The sequence below is a fragment of the Danio rerio genome, chromosome 4, assembly GCF_049306965.1.
Source record: "Danio rerio strain Tuebingen ecotype United States chromosome 4, GRCz12tu, whole genome shotgun sequence".
Taxonomy (NCBI): domain Eukaryota; kingdom Metazoa; phylum Chordata; class Actinopteri; order Cypriniformes; family Danionidae; genus Danio; species Danio rerio.
Window position 1 is genome coordinate 15,552,557 of NC_133179.1, and position 21,277 is coordinate 15,573,833.

Genomic DNA, 21,277 nt, shown 5'->3' on the forward strand with positions numbered 1-21,277 from the left:
TTACAATGTAGATTGTGTCAAAGCAGCTTAACATAGAAGTTCTAGTAAATTGAAACTGTGTCAGTCCAGTTTTCAGAGTTGAAGTTCAGTTTAGTTTGGTTTAGATTTCACTGCTGAAAGTCAGAACACTAAAGCGCAAATCCATCGATGCGCAGCTCCACAAGTTATAAAATATAATTTATAATATTTATTTGTATATTTATATATATATATATATATATATATATATATATATATATATATATATATATATATATATATATATATATATATATATAAAGAGGCGTTTAAGGGTTTTGAGTCTAAAACAAGTTACAAAGACGCATTCATAGACATGGGAGTCAAATGCATACCAGGTGCAGTGCAGTGTACTGAGAACAGCCAAAAACCACTAACTCATGAGGCATTCATCCAAAACTCATCTGCAAATCCAAACAGACACCTTCAGTTTGTTAATGTTGTTTAAAAGCCAATGTGAAAAACTCTGCTGAAATATGAGCCATTTTATACCAACGTACAGGAAAGCAGTGTCTGTGCGTGTATAGAGAGAAAGAAGTTGGGGGTGTGTGGGGGGGCTTTTCTCTCTCTCTCTCTCTCTCTCTCTCTCTCCTCATTGGTGTTTGTGTGTGGTCCTGCTCTGTGCCTCTCTCTCTCTCTCTCATTCTACAGCCGCCATGTTGGATGTGCTTTTTAAGGAGGCCCTGTGCTGGAAACACCAACCACATCCACACCAACAAGTGCTGCTGTTGAAATCTGATACAGCAAACTACAATCAGTTTTTTGGCCACTCTTCAGATTGCTTTTTAGTTTCCATCGCAACAGCCAACTTGGTGCATTGTATTGGGAATGAGATGAAAAGAAAGTGGCATTTGAAATTGGTCATTACTGCAAATCTTTGTAAAAAGTGCAATAAAAGTCAGTACACTAACAATATTTCCTGTTGCTGTCTTTTAGCCTATATTGGAAGGTTCTACACAGATTCATGGTAAAATAGTTTTAATAAAAATTTGTGATATAGTGTTTTTTTGTTATGCATGCTAGTTTTAATGTGACTTGTACATTGCATTCCTCATTAGACTTATTTACACATCATTACAATTGTGTATATAGTGAATTGACAACATCCTGTTCCTCCCTCTTAATGAGGAAAGCCATTACTTTGGCAAATTATAATTTTAAAATCAAACTTGGAATTACAAGACACTATGGGGCATGATTAAAAAACATCATGTTTACGAAATACAGTCATAATTATGATTTAAAAGTTCTACATTAGAAGATAATTGCATTAAATTAAAAATCTATTTAAAATATGTTTTGGTCATAATTTTATTGTATTTTTTTGTTATTTTGAGTTTTTGTCATAAATTATAAATATATATTACGCAATTTTCTTTGTTTTATGCCAATCCAATTTCATATAGATTGTGCCTACATTTTTCATTATGTAGGACTGAAGACAAATATCAACAAAAGGCATGGGGTAAATATGATAAGATCAGACATGGAGCCAAGTATAACTGAAGCATGTAAATATTATGTAGGCTGGCATGGACTGCTTTTCCCCATCATGAGGGGGATGGGAGGGGAGCAGACTTTTTTGTTATTTGTGTGTGTGTGAGTGTGTGCACCCCCTCCGTGTGCATACCAGGACAGGGAAAACCGATTCTTCTGAAAGACATTATGGGATCAGTGGATCCATGGTCTTCATCCGATGAGCAGATGAGTTTTGACAACAATTCTCGCTTTCTGGTTTTACTGTAAACTGGGGGGACGCGGGGACGCGCTCAAGGGGGACGGAGCGCGCAGCCCCGGGATCAAGTTACAGTCCCAGTCCCAGACTTTTCAAGGCAACATTTTTTCCTCCATCCCAAAAGTGGGGGATGGTGAACGCTATTTGGTTTGTTCTAACTTTTCCTGTAAGAAACTGGAACGGAGCAAATCTTGGCGCTGAACTTACAAAAAGAAACTTTTGTTGACAACTTTTTGCGCACCGCAATTGTACGATGAACAGATTTTCAACAGTATGTGCCCGAGAACGGAGGCATAAAAAACTTTGGAATCGGACTAAAAGGTGTTTCTTTTAATAGGAAATTTTGTTTAATCGCGATTCTATGTCGTATCCAAAATTTGTCGTGTTTTGAAAACTCAACGCGCATCGCGCACGAGTGGAGCTCGCAAGTTTATTTGGAAACATTTGATGAAACATCGCTACTTTGTTGCGTCTCCAAGATGTCCTCCAAGCGCCCCTGCTCCATTGTTGGAAGCTTTTGGATGCTTTGGATCTGGACAGCTACCTCTATGGTCGCCAGGGCGGTCATCTTGCACCCAAATGAAACTATCTTTAACGACTTTTGTAAGAAATCTACAACTTGTGAAGTGCTAAAATACAATACGTGCCTAGGCTCGCCTTTGCCGTACACGCACACGTCTCTGATTCTGGCTGAAGACTCAGAAACTCAAGAGGAAGCCTTCGAGAAATTGGCCATGTGGTCTGGTAAGTTAAAATTGTTATATAACACAAATGCAGTTAAATAACTTTTTAATTATGTTCTCATTCAGACTAAGGTTTGTGTTGCATAATAAAATAAAATTGAGCTGAATAAAATAAAATTGAGCTGAAAACACTGAAATTGTTCCTATGCAAAATATTATTTTATTTATTTTTGTGTTTAGATTAAAATTATATAGCCACCCTAAGACAAGTGTTGTTATTAATGTCTTGTGTTAGCACATCAGCGAAAATAAAATCATATGTGCAGAACAATATATTAACTTTTCCTCTCAATGATTTTTGATTTCACATTACACAAATTAAATTACAATAAACTACAGAATGATAGTCTTCCATGACTTTGACATCAGTTATCTGTGCCATCCTGTTCTTAATTTTCACAAGCACCCCATAATGAGCAATCTCTTCATTTCCTTCTCACATTCACACCTTAATCCCAACTTTCCATGCATTGTCTTATAGGCAATTTTCTTTACATATGAAAAAGAAAACCTAACCACATATTTAGATACACAAAGGACGTTGTTAAACTCCTGATTTTATTTTATAAATATTTTGTATACACAAACCATTTAGAATTATGCACTCTGATTTAATAGCATTGATTAGCATCTAATCATCCAGTCTCATCTGCCCAGGGTTGAGAAATGCTCCTCGCTGTTGGGCCGTCATTCAGCCGTTGCTGTGTGCCGTTTACATGCCAAAGTGTGAGAATGGAAAGGTGGAGCTGCCCAGCCAGCACCTGTGCCAAGCTACACGCAATCCATGCAGTATTGTGGAGCGGGAGAGGGGCTGGCCCAACTTCCTAAAGTGTGAAAACAAGGAGCAGTTCCCTAAGGGTTGCCAGGTAAGTCATCCATTTGTGTACACCCTGATATTTGTTCTGCATAGTCTGTTAAGTAACCAAATTGACTTTTTATCTTTTAGAATGAAGTACAGAAGCTCAAATTCAACACTTCAGGCCAATGCGAGGCTCCGTTGGTCAAAACCGACATCCAGGCAAGTTGGTATAAGGATGTGGAAGGCTGTGGGATCCAGTGCGACAACCCTCTGTTCACAGAGGACGAGCACTCAGACATGCATAGCTACATCGCCGTCTTCGGTACCATCACTCTCCTCTGTACCTTCTTCACACTGGTAGGTGAACTGTAATCTCAAGCTGGAATATGTTGTTGGAATACATAAATTCAGCATTGGTCAAACTAGGACTGCATGATATTGGAAAAATCTGACATTGCCATATTTAGTTTTTCTACAATATATATAGAGATATGAATACAGATTAATCAGATGACTTGAATAGATATTTGGAAAGGATCCATTAGTTGGTATAACTCTGTAGTGGAGTGAATCATGTATAAAGTTTAACAAATTTCAAGCATTGATAAATACAATAGACAAAAGAAAAACTAAATAAACACTGCTTTATGATATTCTGGGGAGTCTCTTACAGTATTCAGGTTCAAATACTGAATAGTAAATGTAAAACAACACACTAGTCTTCATTGCATAAATATTAAAAAATTATATCTTTGTTAAACTTACAAATGGTACAACTTCTTGTGCCTGAACGCTTTAAACTTCCTCTAACATTGCTCCAACATCACATTGTTCTATAAAGCAGTCATTTACATTGTTGTTGGGGAAACATTCGCCTGGCTGACTTCCTGGTTTCCAGTATTTTTGACAGAAAGTAGCTGAAGTTTTGGCCTGGAGATTCTAATATTGAACGTTGTTCCTTCTTACAATTTCCAACAGGCCACATTTCTTGCAGACTGGAAGAATTCCAACCGTTACCCCGCTGTGATCCTCTTTTACGTCAACGCCTGTTTCTTCATTGGAAGTATTGGATGGCTCGCTCAATTCATGGATGGAGCCCGCAATGAGATAGTATGCAAAAGCGACAACACTATGCGACTTGGAGAGCCATCGTGAGTAAAAAATCCACCTTTCAAAAAAATTGAATAACAGTAAATTAGAGTTATACATTTTACAGTCAGCAAATTAATTATCATGGACAATACTAACAATATAATCAGTACTTACTCAATTTTTGGGATGCAAAAAACGATTTTCAAGAGGCTTGTTTTTCTTCTAGATCCACCGAGACGCTGTCATGCGTGATTATCTTCGTCATTGTGTATTACTCGCTTATGTCTGGAGTTATTTGGTTCGTTATGCTCACTTATGCCTGGCACACATCATTCAAAGCCCTTGGCACCACCCATCAGCCTCTGTCTGGAAAAACGTCCTATTTCCACTTGGTCACGTGGTCTATTCCTTTTATACTGACCGTTGCTATACTGGCCAATTCACAGGTGAGACAACTCTTACACTTTTGCATCATTTTCATCAGCATATTCACAGTGATTAATTTGACACTATGAAATGTTCCACAGGTGGATGCAGATTCAGTTAGTGGCATTTGCTTTGTCGGCTATAGGTATTATGAATATCGTGCCGGGTTTGTTCTGGCTCCTATTGGGTTTGTCCTTGTTATTGGTGGCTATTTCTTGATACGAGGTGAGAGAGCTATTTTCATTTTGTTTGACAGCTACACATGACATAAAAAGACTCACCTATATGTATTCATCATTTTCCAGGGGTTATGACATTGTTTTCCATTAAAAGCAACCATCCAGGGCTGCTCAGCGAAAAAGCTGCCAGTAAAATCAATGAAACCATGCTAAGGCTTGGTAAGTTTGGGTTTCCTCTATAAACACTTCACACACAAATGAATATTTGCAGAGAATTCTTTGGAGGATAATCACTCTTGCTGCAAATTCTTTGAATTTCAAACTTTTTGGTATTGCCATTTTTTCTTTCTTTATTTATTTATTTTTGGTTTCTCAGGCATATTTGGATTCCTGGCTTTTGGTTTTGTCCTGATTACATTCGGATGTCATTTTTATGACTTCTTCAATCAAGCTGAGTGGGAAAGAAGCTTCAGGGAATATGTTCTGTGAGTCCTTTTCTCTAGCATTCCGCATATTAAAGACAGAATCAAGATCAGTGTGTTACCTAATCCACTATGTTGTGTGTGTGTGTGTGGTTTTTAATACAGATGTGAAGCTAATGTCACCATAGCTCACCAGACCAACAAGCCGATCCCAGAATGTGCCATCAAGAACAGGCCCAGTCTGCTGGTGGGGAAGATCAACCTCTTCTCAATGTTTGGCACAGGCATTGCAATGAGCACCTGGGTTTGGACAAAGGCAACAATCCTCATTTGGAAACGGACCTGGTTCAGGTAGGAAACAAACAGAGACAAAAAAAAAGATATTACAAAACATTTTGTGTACTAAAATGTTTAAAAAGTAGTCTAATGTGAACTCATTTCTCTCAACACAAGAATCATTGGACGAAGCGACGATGAGCCGAAACGCATTAAAAAGAGTAAAATGATTGCCAAGGCATTCTCAAAGCGAAAGGAACTCCAGAAAGATCCTGAGAAAGAGCTGTCCTTTAGCATGCACACAGTTTCCCATGAGGGACCTGTGGGTAAGAACCTCCTCCTACATGCTAAAGATCATTGTTAGGAGTGCACTAGCATATTAAAGCAAAAATTCATGCTGCAAACTTTCAGTCAGTTCAGTTTGAACATATTTTTGCTCCATACATAAAGCAATAAATTGTAACATTTGATTGTTTTAAACATTTTCAGCGGGTATCAACTTTGACCTGAATGAACCGTCGATTGAGATGTCTTCTGCATGGGCCCAACATGTGACCAAGATGGTGGCAAGAAGAGGGGCAATTTTACCGCAGGATATCTCAGTGACACCCACTGGAACACCCAGTAAGCTCTATAGTTCTAACATGACATTCAATAAATATATTAGGAATGGTTAGCACTCAATAGCACTAGCCATAAAAACAAGTTTGAATAAATGAGCGGCAACATACTAGCAGGTAGAGCTTCAGAGCCTATATATTCAGTAATTGCTAAGGTCTAATGATAATTTGAGGGTGTTAACAAGATGGAGCAAACTTTTCTGTATTTATTTGATTTTTTTTGCATAAATTGAGGCCAATAATATGTTTACTATAACTATAATTGCATATTTTCCCCTGTAGTTCCGCCTCCAGAGGAAAGGAACAAACTTTGGATGGTCGAAGCAGAAATTTCTCCTGAAATGATGAAAAGAAAGAAGAAGAAGAAAAAGCGAAGGAAGGAAGTACGGCCAGCGGGTCCTGCAGCAGATGAAGGGAATCCTGCCTACCACCGGAGGGAGTTTGGCCCCAGTGCAGTGCCGCGTCTCCCAAAACTTCCTGGTCACCGGAGTCTGGTGGCTAACCTTTGGGAACAGCAGCGACAGCAGCAGGAGGAACAGGATATGCTACCTGGAGCCTTCCCAGAATTCAGGCCTTCGTGTCCACTTCCTTACCAGGATAGGTACGGTGGGCTGGGATATTTGCGCAATAAACCCTCCAGTCTCCCTCTGGCCAATCCCCTGACGCTAAGAGATAGCATGCAAGGAGATTTAAGTCACTTCCAGCAAAGCTCATGGCAACCTAAAGGGGTTTTCCGGCACCTTGGGCAGGAGGCTTCTATGATGGATGTTGGCAGGACTGCGGTTGTGCCACGGGCAGATGGCAGGAGGGGTGTACAAATACATTCCAGAACCAATCTTATGGATGCTGAGCTATTGGATGCTGACTCAGATTTTTAAGTCTTTGGAGTTACTGGTGCTCATTCTGTGCATAAAAACAAAAGGTGCTGGATACTTACTCCAAACTATCAACTATGAGCAGAAGTGGGTTTGAACTGCTGTGCCGGCTCTGCTTGTGTAAAGGATAATATTTTTTTGCAACCCTCATGATGTTATGAATTTTGAACTGGATTTATGAAACATAAAAAATAAAACATTTGTGTTTTCGATGTAGACATACCGTGCAGTTCTGCACTTTTTTATTGTGGCAACTCATTTGGTTCAGTAGCCAAGTGAGCTAAGATGACACTTTCTTGAATTTTGACCCCTTTCACTGTTTGGAAAAAAGGTTAGGGGTCATTCATTCATAATACGTCTTTGCGCCTAAAAACATGAAATACAAAAAAGCCTCTTTCGCTATGTTACTTTTAAATAAAACAGTCATAATGTTAATTTCCTATTGTAAACATAAGCTTGTAATTCTTGTCCCACCTCAGAGTTCTTCTGATTGGTCCTCTGCTTTGGAGCAGACATTGATGACTGGCGCTGCTTGTAAAAGTTGAAACTCTTTTTCACTTGGCATCTGAAAAATACAGCATTCATGTGTGAAACATGAAAGACGCAAGATCAATGGGCATTTATGTCAGTTTATGGTGTTTACATACACAAACAATGGAAAAAAAGCACATGGAAATGGGTAAATCATGCTGTGTGAATTAGGGCTGCACGATATTGGAAAAATCTAGCATTGCGATATTCTTTTATTCTGCCATATATATATATTGCGATATGAATAGAGTTTCACTAGATGTGTTGAATAACTATTTGGAAAGAATTTATCATTTTTAGATTGATTGGGATGATTCTGTAGAGGAGTGCATTTGCATAAAATATAAGAAACAATCTACAAGCATTGATAAATTAAATAAAGAAAAATATACAAATTATATAAACAGCATTTTATTGTTATTCAAGGAGTCGAACTGTATTCGGGTATACAGTAATTGACTAATCAATTGTAAAATAATACTGCATAGTCTTCTCTTTATAAACAATGAAATAAAATTTATCATAATTTGTCAAAATTTTAAAACCCTCACACAATCACAGGCCTCTTCCTTTCGAAATGATAAATTAAAATCCAGCCTGAACATTGCATAAATTTGTGATGTGGCTTTAATGCATTGCAAGATCAATGCTGAAACAATGTATTGTGCAGCCCTAGTGTGAATGACCCCATAAAGTCTCCTGCCGCTTTATTCCATGAATAATTCCAATCTTGGCTTTAGGGGTTCAGTTCTACAGTACTCAAAAAGAAAGAATTTCATTTCATAATAACTGTTTTCAAACAGGTTTTCCCAACTATCCAATAGTATCTGGATGCAGCCTTTATGATGCAAGCTGAAATCGCATCACTCAGCGATGCAATGTCAGGCACAATGCACTCAATGGAGAGAGTGACGTCACTTTGACAGGTAGGGTTAGGGGTGGGAATGGGATTAGGTGGGCCTAATAAAAAGCATTGGATGCAGCTCAGATTGCACTGCACCAGGTCTGCATCAAGACCCCTCTCGATGGTTGAGCCAATATTGCAGTGTTGGCATATTCAAAATAGCCTATAACATTTAGGAGGTGCTATAACCAAATTTGTCATCTGCCCTGAAATCATGGTGGCCATGAAGTGTACCAATTGTTTTGATACATTGAAGTTACCCAGAGATACAGACTTACGTTCAATTTTGGGATGATATGATAACTTTGCGTCTTTACTAACTTTTGGACAGAGGTAAAAGTAAAAATACTGTCTTTTTAACGTCATCATTTATATGACAATGATTTACAGAAAAATCATTTTCCCTTTTTTGTGTGAATGTGAAAGATTTACATTCATACATAAATAATAATAGTATGATTTTAAAGAACCTGCACTTTGAAACACGTCTTTTCACATTTGTGCTTTCAAAATGCTATTGTCATGTAAATGAATGGCCAAGATGCATAACAGGTTTTCTGCTTTTATTTGAAATCAGTTTTATCTGAGAAAATAGCATCTGATCCTCTTTAAAACAACTTTTCTTCATCTACCATTCATTATTCAAACAGACAAACCGTCCCTTCTAAAATACACGTCATTGGTTGATCCAGTGTCTCTATGTCCAAATAAATACATTGTTTACACTTTTTTTTGAGTAGCCTATGTGAATGGATTATTTCAAGTTGCCCCAACATAATAAGCTGTAATACGCAGAGCATGGTTAACTTGGAACAACTCCAGTTTTTCTTGCATTTTCTTAGAGAGTAAGTAAGGACATAGTGTCTGAAGAAAAAAAAATGAAAACAAAAAAGGAAATCTTTTGTATTACATTTGTTTGAAAACAAAGAATAACATGCTATTTCTTCAGAATAGAGAGTTTATTTGTAACTATTGTTTTGGTGTTTTTTGGAAAAATTGCCTGGTGCAATCACAAACAAGTCCACATTTCTTATTCAAAGAGTAAGAGAAAATAAAGGGCATTGTTTATGTTTTTAAACTGTAGCTCAAATTGCCAGTGGTTATGTACAATAATGTTTCCGTTGACAATTATTTCTGTACAGTGCTATTGCAAAAGCAAAAACTATTTTATATTTTAGATGTTTGTTGTTTTATTTTATTTTTTAAAACTGTACATATTTTAGCTCACATTTGTTTCCTACAGCTTTCACTATGACTTTTGCTTCACACAGATATGTATTTGTTTCCTGGTGTGCATTTTGTTTCATATTTTACACTTTTTTAAATATTTCATTGTGATGTTGCCTAGATAATTGTTAATATAAGTGAAAACATTAACAATAAAGCAGCTGTGCAGCATTTTTACGACAATTTGAAGCTGTTCTTCAAGAATGTATTATTTTAAAAAGTTTTTAATGAAGATGTTTGTGCTCTGTAATTGGTTTTATATACGTTTCTCCCTATCACTGTTGCTGTTATTCCTTCACAAGAGCCACTCTATCAACATATGTTATGTCAGTATTTTCATGTGTTTGTGTGATCTTTGCTGTTCCTCCTAGCTGGAGTTTCATTCTAATGTATATATTTTAATATTGACACACCATTAATGAATAAAAAGTTTAAATAAAATCTAATTAATATTTTTTTTGTATTATATATATATATATTATTTTGCAGAAAAACGTAATCAGCCCACTCTGCATGTGTTATCTGCAAGTTGTATCATTGTTTGTGTGCATTTTAAAGAGTATATAGGCTAAATAATACCTTCTTAGCTATGTTTTTTTTAAATGGCCATATTTTTGGGTAGTTTACACAAATAATAAATACGACTACGCAAAATTGTGCTTGTCAAACCCAAAACCTGAACAAATTCTTATCAGCTAACAATTCGTTAACGTTACATTAACATAGCAAGGGTCGGGAAAGTTGTTATCCTTAAGAATGTGTTGTTAAGTTTGGGTCACAGTTCAGTAAAGTAATTAATAGCATATTACTTACACTTTAGACGCAGAACTGTCAGTCAGTTTGTTGTCCAGTGAGTTTGCTTACAAAATCACGCGAGAAACAAACAAACAACGTCATATATAATTTGGAATAACAAGAACATCTTGTATAAAAACAAATCTATATTCTTCAATAACTGGTTTAAAAATGATATAATTTATGTGTCTCAACTTTTCAACGATAGGGGTTTACTTTGTAACTACTCTGAATTTTTAGTTAAGCACGGAATTCCCGTAAGCCCCAAAGACTTCGCTATTGTTGCTGATGCTATTCCACAAGGTGTTTTTGTGCTTTTTAAAGGACTTTCATTTCCAGTTACGTTTCATTCAGCGGACCTTTGGAAAACATTTATTGGTAAAAACTGCCTTTCTTTATCTAAATCAAAATGCAATAAGAAAATAAGAGCCCTGTTTCAGGAAGATTTTGTTACTGTACCTTATGTAATGTCATATTGGAATGGTTTTGTGAATGATATTTCCTGGAAGAAAGTTTGGACATTACCCCACAAATTTTTTATAACAAACAAAATAAGAGAAGTTACCTTTAAACTGATTCATAGATGCTATCCAGACAAGTGTAATCTTAAAAGACTTAAGAATGATATTAACACCAACTGTTCATTTTGCTTAGTGAATCCTGAGACGTCTGTTCATTTATTTTGGACTTGCCCTCATTCAATGTCATTTTGGTGTGATGTTCTTGATTTTATAAAAGTTTATGTGAAGGCAGATTTTGAATTTACATATAAGAATGTTATCTTTGGTTTCCATGATTGTGAAAAGGAAAATAATACCTATTTCATGAACCTTGTTTTTTTGTTGGCCAAATTTCATATTCACAAGAGCAAGTTTTGCAAGTGTAAACCTTTTTTCCCTAAATTTAAAATTGAAATGAAAATGTATTTTGAGTGTATTGAAGGATCAACCAACTTAAAAGCAATACGAACGAGGACTTTGATTAAGGACTTGGCACTTATCTTGGACTAACTAAAAACCCCTGGATTGTTGCTGTTTGATTCATGACATTTGTTGTTATTGTTTTTCAAGCATTCAATAAAAAAAAAAAAAAAAAAAAAAAAAAAAAAAAAAAAAACAAACAAACAACGGAAACAGCAAGCGTTTCCGATCCTGAATGAATCGTTTGTTTGAAGGAATCGGTTCAATGACTCAACAGTAAAGGTTTGTCGCCACCTTCTGACGTAACGAAAATAAAACGTGAATTTATAAATTTTTGTCCCAATATAACGACAGTAATCTCAAATAATTTAGTTGCAAAATAAAGATAATTTAATCTTTTAATTCTATAATAAAAAATATGAATTGTGAATGTGTTCTCAAGCTGTTATGATTTTAATCTTGCATTGTTATGTACATAAATGTATTATTGTTTTTAGTAGAAGTAGTAGCAACCCATAGGTTCAGTTGGATTATTACTGGAATAACAAAAAAATAAAACTAAAAAACTAAATATAAGGAGAGCAAGCCATTGGTGGGAAGCGCGCTCCCAGCAGGCGTCGGTGGCGCGCAGGCCGTGGCTACAGATGGGCTGATGGTGGAGGCGCGCGCCTGAAGCAGGAGGATCAGTATGGCTCAAATCAAACCCACGATGTCCGTTGATGTGGAGAGTCGGAGGCGACGGTCCACCGAGAGCTCAGGTCAGTATTATAATCATCTTTACTTGTTAAGAATCTCCAACCGTTTTAATGAGGCTCAAATACTTTATACATCTTATTATGGCTTAATTAGGTAGCCTGGACCTAGTTTCCTCCACTTTCAACCTGGGTTTGTTTGTTTTGGTACCAGTGATTTCCCATATCTGGAATCATGTTTGAGATTTTTAGTGATGAAAAGTGTAAAAGCTGCTAGTAATTTTAGGATCTTTAGATAAATAGAAAAAAAATCGTGTTTATTGTTTAATAGTTGAAATGTGTCACACCTGTAAGGAGAGACAGGTTTCACCTGTTATACCAACAATAGTGTCTAAAGTTGCTGTTTTATTTCTTTAAATACTAAGAATTTGCATGTACAAACATAAGTGATAAGCATGCTAAATGTTTTATTTTTCATTTAAATCTGCCACAAAGTTTAAGACAATTATTTAATCAGATTATTTCTCACAAATGAAAAAAATGATCTAAATTATTTATTAAAAAGTATTTTTAGTTTCTATTTTATTTACTTATTCATAACTGTGCCTGCTGATTAGTTCTATTTATCGCCTTGATTTGCAATCAGACACAGTTGATTCACTGAGGATAAATGGGAATCTGATGTTCATGTGACCATCAGGAGTGTTTCGTTAGTTCCGCGCTGACTGGTTAGGGACCAAGTCATCAGATGACCATGAGAAACCTCTGAATCCACCGAAGCATTGATTTATTTCTCTTCATGACCCGTAGAGCCCTTCTTGGACCATGACCCTAAAGGTCGCCGCTGTAGCTCCCAATGTGACAGACTGTGTGTAGCCGGAGCATATCATGAGATCCCAGATACTCCTTCACCCTGCACATCCCAGTATTTCGGACATTACACTCCGAAATGCCTCTCTGCCCACAGTGAGTATTTAAGTTTGTGCAATATTAGTGTTTTATTGTTTATTTACTTGTCTTTGGTAATGATAGAGTCACTAAACTCTCTTTGATTGCAAATCTGCCACAATATATGTATGGAAAAAACTTTTCTCTCTTGCTCTCTTTTTGTCCAACCTCCTTGCAAACATGCAGATGTAAAGTACAGACACGAATAATTGATTTAGGCATGATGAATTATTAGAAGATGAGTGTAATCCATCAAAATCTTTGGTTTGCATTACTTTCTCATTATTCAATGACCTACAGTCAGTTACCCCTCAGTTTTGTTACCAGTTGATGTCTCCTAAAAGTTTGCAAAATACGCTTGAGATAAACAAAAGGTTATTTCATTTTAAAAATGTATGAAAAAATGGGCTTTCAAATGAAAATGCCATCAGCCATTTTGTTTGTTTGTTAATTTTTCTCCAAATATGATCACTTCTCAGGGCATTCCATGCATGCACGATGCCCAGAAGACATTTGGCAGGAGGCGAGCATCAGAACCTCTATCCGAGCAGAAAATGAGGTGGAGGCACACAAAGTTGCCAACAACTACAAGGTGTGTTAATATAAGCGCCCATTATATAGTCCTATTTTAACTGACGGGAATGTTTCCAGAGTGGCAGAATAAGTGTGCAAATTCTTGAGTTAACGTTTCAAATGATTTGCTTAAATCTGTTCCACAGTTTGGTTTCAGGAAATGGAAGAGTCATGTAACTGAGCGACCAATCGAGGACCGGTCTGATGTAGTTAAGGAGCTTTATTCTGAGCTCAACTATGTCAAACAACTTTCAGGTTAAAACATTTAACATTGTAAGATCCTGTTAGATTATGGATTGATTAAGTACAAATTATCTGTCAGTTTTATTGTTCACATTGTTAATAATAAAAAATAAAAGTAATTTCAGGTTCATTAATTTTAAAACATGCAACTTTTGGTTTTAATTTTGTTTTAGTATATGTTGAAAGCAACCAAGCTTAATAACTGCATTAGATAAAATATTAATAAATAAATTAGAAGTTAGCTTTAACTATTTTTTAATGTTTAATATTAACAAATCAAAAGTGTTACCAGAAAATTAGATTAACCCAAGAAATTACTTGACATTTCAACTGCTCTTGAATGTTTCTGCAAATAAATGCTATTGCAATGTAGATTTAAAACTATACATATTAAAACAAATGACATTAATTTTGAATAAAGCACAAGTGCACCTTTCACCTCTGTTTAAGCGTAATTTTTAAACTTTCTTTTACTCTTAGGATCTCTGGTCACTGCTGGAAATATAGTATATGTGTTGCTATTTGGGTGGTGGATCTCCTTGTTTTATTTTTTGGTTGGTTTGCTGATGTTTTTCACCATCGCTGGCATCCCATATGGTAAGTCAGGATTCATTTGTTTAATGGTCCAAATCTGTTACATTTTGACACTTTATTCTCACTGAAATCTGCCTTTTTGGTTTGTTTTAGGAAAGCTTTGTTTGCAGCTGTCAGGGTATTTCATATGGCCATTTGGAAAAGCATTGCAGAAAGTAAGTGAAAAAGCATCGTCATGTTCCGGTATCACATTGTTAAATAATTTTGCGAAGCCAAGTTAAATAAACAATGATTATGCCTGCAGCATGTCTTCACATTTTCCATGTTGTAATTGATTTTAACGTAGTCATTTGTGAAACTTTCAAATTTCAAACCTGAATGTGATTTTTCTCTCATGGCCCTTCAGAGCAGCAGTCTGGTTAAGAGATGTTGTGTGAAATTCCCCCACTGTGAGGCTATTCCAGAGGAGGTGGACGAGGTGAAGGAGCCTTTAAAAGAGTCCACACCTCTGCTGCACTCCGGTCCTGCTGTCACTGCTGAAATCCCTGTGCCTGCACCACCCACCAAGCCCACACGTTACTGGGTGAGATTTAAGCGATCTTTTCTTTAAACTTATTTTGTCTAATTCACTTAAAAATGGCCAGACGGTTCAGCGGATCTTTTTTGTGAACACTGCTAGCAGACAATCAAGTTACTGCAGGCTCATAGTCAATCTTATCTGCAAGACTTTTCCACATCTGGCCAATTCTTACAGTATGTTTATATTTCAGGCAATTCTTTTAATGTTGAATTGTAAAAATGGAACCACTGAATAAAGGTAGATTAGATTAGTTAATTTTACTTTCTTTATTGTCTACAAGTGGAAATTTATCTTTGGCTTCAACTCACAACCACATCAACGTTCACATCACGCATATCACTGAAAACGAACAACACAAATAGTCAATGTCATCACATAAATCACATTTAAAATCTCAATTAACCCTATTCCAATTAACATTGTTTCATATACTTGCAAACTCTGAGTTTTACATGCATTTACTCTGCTTGTCCCATACCAGTTTGAGGGTCTTTTTTTCTGTTGAAAACAAAATAAGATATTTAAAATATAATAATAATAATAATAATAAAAAAAGGCTGGAAATTAGTAATCAGTAGCATTTTTTTTCTTACTATAGACGTCAGTAGCTACTATTTTCCAACAGTGTATAGATCTGGAACCACATGAGGATGAATAAATGTTCATTTTTGGATGATCTATCCTCTTAATTAGAAGATCACTGGGTTGAATTCCTTGAAAGAGAAAGAAAGAGAGAGAGAAAGAAAGAAAGCATCCATATTTACCTCATTATTTTCTTCCTAGTGTCGATTAAGTACATATGTTTGGCTGATACTGGGTTACCCTCTGCTGGCTGTGGTTCATTGCCTGGCCATGTTCCTGTCCTGGATGATGGTGTTCACCATCCCTGTGTCAAAGATGAACGCCAGGACCTTGAGCCTCATCCTGCTCATGCCACCAGAACAGGTCAAAGTTCGCAATGTGAAAAAGGTGAGCAGGATTTTGCCGTTGTATATCGGTTTGTTTACATTTTACTTAGTTTCCTTGTCATCTGTCGTTTAGCCACAAGGCTGTGAGACCAGAGTCCTGCTTTGCTGTTACCGAGCCTTCAACTGGTACTATTACAAATACACTGTGGATGGGATCAATGTGTTTGCTGTTAGTATCCTTCACGTCTACGGCTTTTATGTAATCTTTTTTGCTTTAAAACGACTGTTACATGAACGCTATTGGTTTTATTTATAGTTTTTGAAACATCAAGGTGAGGACATGATGATGATGATGATGATTAAAACATTGAATATAATTAAAATATAATTTAAAATGAATTCTAATGAAGTAAAAATTCAATTAAAGACACAATTAAACGACACAGAATTAATTTCAGTGATATATTTCCTTTATACAAAATTGTGATGCACGTATATGAATATGAAAACCTAATTCTGAATATAATGTACATTGTAAATGTGTTAGTCCTAAACAACATGAATTCAGACCTGTTGCCGCTGGTTATCATCACTCTAATAATCGGCTATATGGACAGAGAGAATTACTTTGTGAGCTCAGAAGTAAAGTTTGCCACAGCATTGATCTCCATTATCCCATTGTCCTACTACATCGGGATGGGAATAGCAAGGTAACAATAAAATTCCCACTCATTTTATTATTATTAATATTTGTTAAATGGATTTATTCACCTAAATATAATATTTCCTCATTGCCTTTTCGTAATATTTCTTCTATATTATTAATAAAAATTATTTTTTTCAAAAAGAAATCTCTGTAAAAACCTCTGTTTTCTCTGTAGTATTTCCGCACAGAGTAACTTTGCTGTGGGAGCGGTAGTAAACGCCACGTTCGGCTCCATTACAGAGATGGCCTTCTACATCACAGCTTTACTCCAGGGTCAGCGTGCGGGATCCCAGTGTTATGCAGAACTTGTCAAATCTGCTCTCACAGGCACCCTGCTGGGCTGTATCCTCTTCATACCGGTGTGCTGCTTCAGCCATTCTGCTTCAGACATCTAGTTATGCATTCAGAAGCCTCTCATAACTGTGATTTGTGTGTGTTTAAGGGGCTCTGTATGATCATTGGCGGCTTTAAACACAGCGAGCAGCGGTTCAACAGCAGGTCAGCAGGTGTCAGTTCAGCACTGCTCTTCATATCAGTAGGAGGTAAAAAAAATTCTCTGGAATTTCATTATTTACTCATTGTACACTTGTTTTACATCTGTATGCGATTTGTACGTTTGCTTTTAACCAGAAGAAAGTTTGATTGAAAGTTTGATTCAAAAGCAAATTGCAATGATTCAATCATTTCCTAATTGTTGTCTCGTTCATGAAGCCATTTGACATCTTTTAATAGATGCAACTCTTTGTGACCTTTCATCTCTCTCTGACTGCAGGTGTTTTCGCCCCCACGCTCTTTTCGAAGGCTTATGGAAATTTTATATGCGAGGGCTGCAACAACCCTCCTGGTAACATCTCAAAGCCCTTCATATGCAACAACTGCCACTACGACCTGGTGCGATTTGTGTGCTTAAGTCTAAATTTTTAATGTCTAAATTTTATTAAGTAATTTAGACATGCATTTATGGATCTGTATGATGCAGAGCACAATAGTTAAACACACAACCTGGTATTTTCCCACAGAGTGAAAACAACCGACCTCTGTTTTTGAGTCACATCGAGTGAGTATCCAATCACACTTCATTTTATAACATGGAGACTTGGCTAAATGTGGTAAAGTAACTAATATTCATCACTAAATTTCTCCAGATGATTGATCACAGTTTTAAAATTAAGTTTGTAATAGTGTGATGTTTGAATATGCAAATGAGGCATTATTTAATCAAATATGCACTAATTTGCATACATTCTAGCACAATAATCTAAACACTGAATGAAGTCAGGTGCAATATTCTAGTAAATCTCATGTTTGTAATTTGCAGAGGAAATTTTGAGAATCTGTTTTTATATTTTTATAATTTACAAGGTCATGATTCACACTTATTAAATAATTGCTTTGTAATTATTGACAAGATTAACGCACAAAAAAAGTTTTTAAAGGCCCGCGAGCGCTCAGAGCAACCTTCATTACTCAACGTTATCATTTTATAATTACAAAAATATCGCCTGCAGCCAGCATTCACTTTTTTGTAAAATAAAATGTATTTAATCAGACAAATTAAAAGGAAATATTCTTCTGTAAACCTCTTCAGATTATAGATATGAATAAATCTGAAGTTTGTCGTATATAAATGCTGCTGTAGTGGAAATGTATTATCTCGTTTTGAGAAAACAACTTTTTAAAGTACGCCCTGCCTGTCCAAAAATATAAAAACACCTGGATTTAACTAAGCAAACTAAGGTAAGAGCCTCCCATTGGATTATTTCAAGATGGTAATGGCAGGATTAATCATGCTCAAACTGTAAAGGAACGGTTCAGGGAGCATGAGCTGAAATTTCAACACATGGGAGGGCCACCACAGAGTCCAGATCTGAACCCTATTGAGAATATTTGCAAGAAGACTTTGCACAGCCGTCCGGCTCTCCCATCATCAACACAAGATCTTGGTGAAAATTGAATGCAACTCTAGATGGGAATAAATATTATGACATTGCAGAAGTATATTGAAATGACATGGCAAATGCATGCTATAATCAATTCTAAATGCAATCCAATTGAATTGGAGTATGACTTTTATTTTATTTTATTTTTTATTTTAGACTGGCAGTGTATATTGTAGTTAAAATCTACAGACACAAATTGATTATGATTATTGGAGTGCAACAAAATAAACACCTAAATGACTAAATGTAAATGTAAAATGGTTTTCTGCAAGTTAATTTGGCATTAGATACAAAAAAAGACATAATAAACAGTAAAAAGGGTAAAATAAAAAAAATAAAAATCTGTGTTTTCGCCTGCAGTGTTTGAAGTCTGTCTCTGTTTTCAGGCCTTTAGTGTACACCGTCTCTGTCCTGTTGCCTGCTGCGTATCTGGTTGGTCTGATCTTCACCCTCAAGACTCATTCGCACATTTATGACATCCACATCAGCGATGGCCACTGTCACGGTGAGTGTTTGTCATGTTGCGTTTGGATTATGGCATTCTGTGACTGATGCTTTTATTATGTAATGTTTGTTTTAGTTATTAGTGATCATCACGCAGTGGCTCACTGGTCGAGGACGAGAGCTTTAGTGGTGCTCATTTTGGCTACTATATTGATGGCTGCTTGTGCTGATCTGAGCACCGAACATATCAAGCCTATCATATCCAACTCCAGCGTCTCACAGGTACGTCCATGTTTTTGATTTAAATATATTACCATTATTTTCTTTTATACATATTTTTATTGATATTTGTTGTATGTATATATTGTTTTTTATTATATATATTTCCTTTTTTTTTTAATAAAATGAAATTATTTTGATTTGATTCTAATTTATATTTATACTTGAAATGTTTTCTTTGCTCATTTCACATGGGATTTATTTATTATTTCACATTTTTCATTTTAGTTTTTATATTAAATTAAAATAATTTAAGTTTTATTATAAAAATTGAATAAATTTATTTTTAAAAAGTACTTTAAAAAAAATAATAACTTGTAGTATTTTACTTAATTCTTTAGTCTCCTTTTATTTCACATATGGATATTTATGACATGATAGTATGTGTATTCCTTTGCAGTATTTTATTGGCGTTACTATAATAGCCATGGTTCCTGAGCTTCCTGAGATAGTCAATGGCGTCCAGTTTGCGCTTCAAAACAACATCAGTCTCAGGTTGCAACAATTAAAATACAAACATCTCTGTTTTCTATATATGATCTGTATGTTCCTCTGATTGCATTTTACTGTCAATCATTCAGTCTGGAGGTGGGGAGTTGTTTAGCAGTTCAGGTGTGCATGCTGCAGATCCCTCTACTCATCTTGTTCAATGCTTTTTACGTAAGTGCTACTCTAAATAACTTGAGCATGGTTTCTTTTACTCTGTTCTGACGTATGACAAGTTCTTCCTCTTTCATCCAAGGATGTTGGATTCGTTCTCATATTCAGCGATTTGCACCTCTGGGCAAGCATCTTCAGCGTTATCCTGGTAAACTACATATTTATGGATGGAAAGTCAGACTATTTCCAAGGTAAGCATTAGTTGAACCTATGTTACAATAGCTTTTATATAAGGAATATCTTTGTGAAATGTGCTTGATGATCGCCATTTTATTTACGCTTTATAGAAAGAGTTCGGCTATAAATAAGTGGCATGTGTTCAACTAGGGAAAAAAAAAAGTTATGCTGGTTTACAATTGACAGGATTTGTTTTGGGTAAACAAAAATGGAACATGAAGAATTTTATTTAATTTTGTTGCATGTTATTATCTCTTAAATTTACCTTTATTAAACATCCATACAGCATAGAAAATTAAAATAGTGTCAACTTTTGAATAATGTGTGAAAATAATGTTTCAACGTTCCCTGTAACAAAAATAAAATCCCATTAATTACTAACAGAATGGGTCAAATAGTCAGTTAATCCTGTTGGACTGTCATCTTTTAATGTCTAATCCATGTCCTAAATGTGCCTTACAAGATTCTTGGGAAGTTGTTGTTACACTGAATACATTTTCCTAAGGGTTTTCTGTAAATCATGGTAAAAATGCATGATTGTTTTTTTTTTTTTTTTTTTTTTTTTTTTTTTTAAATCAAAAAAATCTGAGCGTACCGATTATATTTGGGTAGGTTTTAAATCTTTTAGTTTAGGCTTTGTTGCATCTAAAAGTGATTTGAATAACTCCTTACTATTTGTTTTTGAACAGGAACGGCTCTGGTGGTTGTTTACCTCATTCTCCTGGCTTTATATTTTTTCGCACCTGCTCCTCTTGGATGTTGAACTTCTTTTTTTTTTTTCTCCAATAATATTTTATTGTTGAAATGTTTGTCTTTTGTATAAGAATGTTTTCCCAAAGAATAGAAATCAATTCTTTCCTAGTGTGTGTCTAAAGCTGAAAACAGTTTCACAGTGTTTACTTGAATAAAATATGCACTAAAAATGAATTCACGAAAAAATCTATATATTTAGCTACCCATCATGATTTAAAAAATGAATAAATAAATTTTGTATTCCTATGATGCTACCTGTGTGATTTAATCCAAGTTAG

The 21,277-nt window shown here is 35.6% G+C and overlaps 3 protein-coding genes across 4 annotated transcripts in view; 2 read left to right on the forward strand and 1 right to left on the reverse strand.

The window, feature by feature from the left end:
- The window catches only part of slc26a5 (solute carrier family 26 member 5), a 47,852-nt gene extending 37,135 nt beyond the window's left edge, over positions 1 to 10,717 (reverse strand). For both annotated transcript variants that reach the window (XM_073945595.1, XM_073945596.1), the window contains exons 1-3: positions 10,661 to 10,717; positions 7,660 to 7,750; positions 5,608 to 5,756 (exon numbers count right to left, since the gene is read on the reverse strand). The gene's annotated coding sequence lies outside the window, so the exon portion shown is untranslated. The remainder of the gene's footprint in view (positions 1 to 5,607; positions 5,757 to 7,659; positions 7,751 to 10,660) is intronic.
- Positions 1,852 to 7,881, forward strand: smo (smoothened, frizzled class receptor). The gene is made up of 12 exons (NM_131027.2): positions 1,852 to 2,497; positions 3,154 to 3,362; positions 3,443 to 3,652; positions 4,274 to 4,446; positions 4,614 to 4,833; positions 4,915 to 5,038; positions 5,119 to 5,211; positions 5,369 to 5,477; positions 5,580 to 5,765; positions 5,868 to 6,016; positions 6,180 to 6,314; positions 6,593 to 7,881. Exons 1-12 carry the CDS (start codon positions 2,233 to 2,235, stop codon positions 7,186 to 7,188), a joined length of 2,469 nt encoding a protein of 822 aa, NP_571102.2. The 5' UTR covers positions 1,852 to 2,232; the 3' UTR covers positions 7,189 to 7,881.
- Positions 10,718 to 12,201: 1,484 nt separating the features above from the next.
- Positions 12,202 to 21,245, forward strand: cax1 (cation/H+ exchanger protein 1). Its single transcript, NM_001025507.3, is given in 20 exon segments — positions 12,202 to 12,320; positions 13,065 to 13,220; positions 13,682 to 13,794; positions 13,922 to 14,030; positions 14,499 to 14,615; positions 14,706 to 14,767; positions 14,959 to 15,135; positions 15,916 to 16,101; positions 16,174 to 16,273; positions 16,609 to 16,750; positions 16,922 to 17,105; positions 17,189 to 17,288; positions 17,519 to 17,637; positions 17,766 to 17,803; positions 19,073 to 19,191; positions 19,267 to 19,412; positions 19,810 to 19,904; positions 19,991 to 20,069; positions 20,152 to 20,260; positions 20,936 to 21,245. Coding segments are annotated over 20 exon segments (2,295 nt in total). The 5' UTR covers positions 12,202 to 12,250; the 3' UTR covers positions 21,010 to 21,245.
- Positions 21,246 to 21,277: the final 32 nt, after the last annotated feature.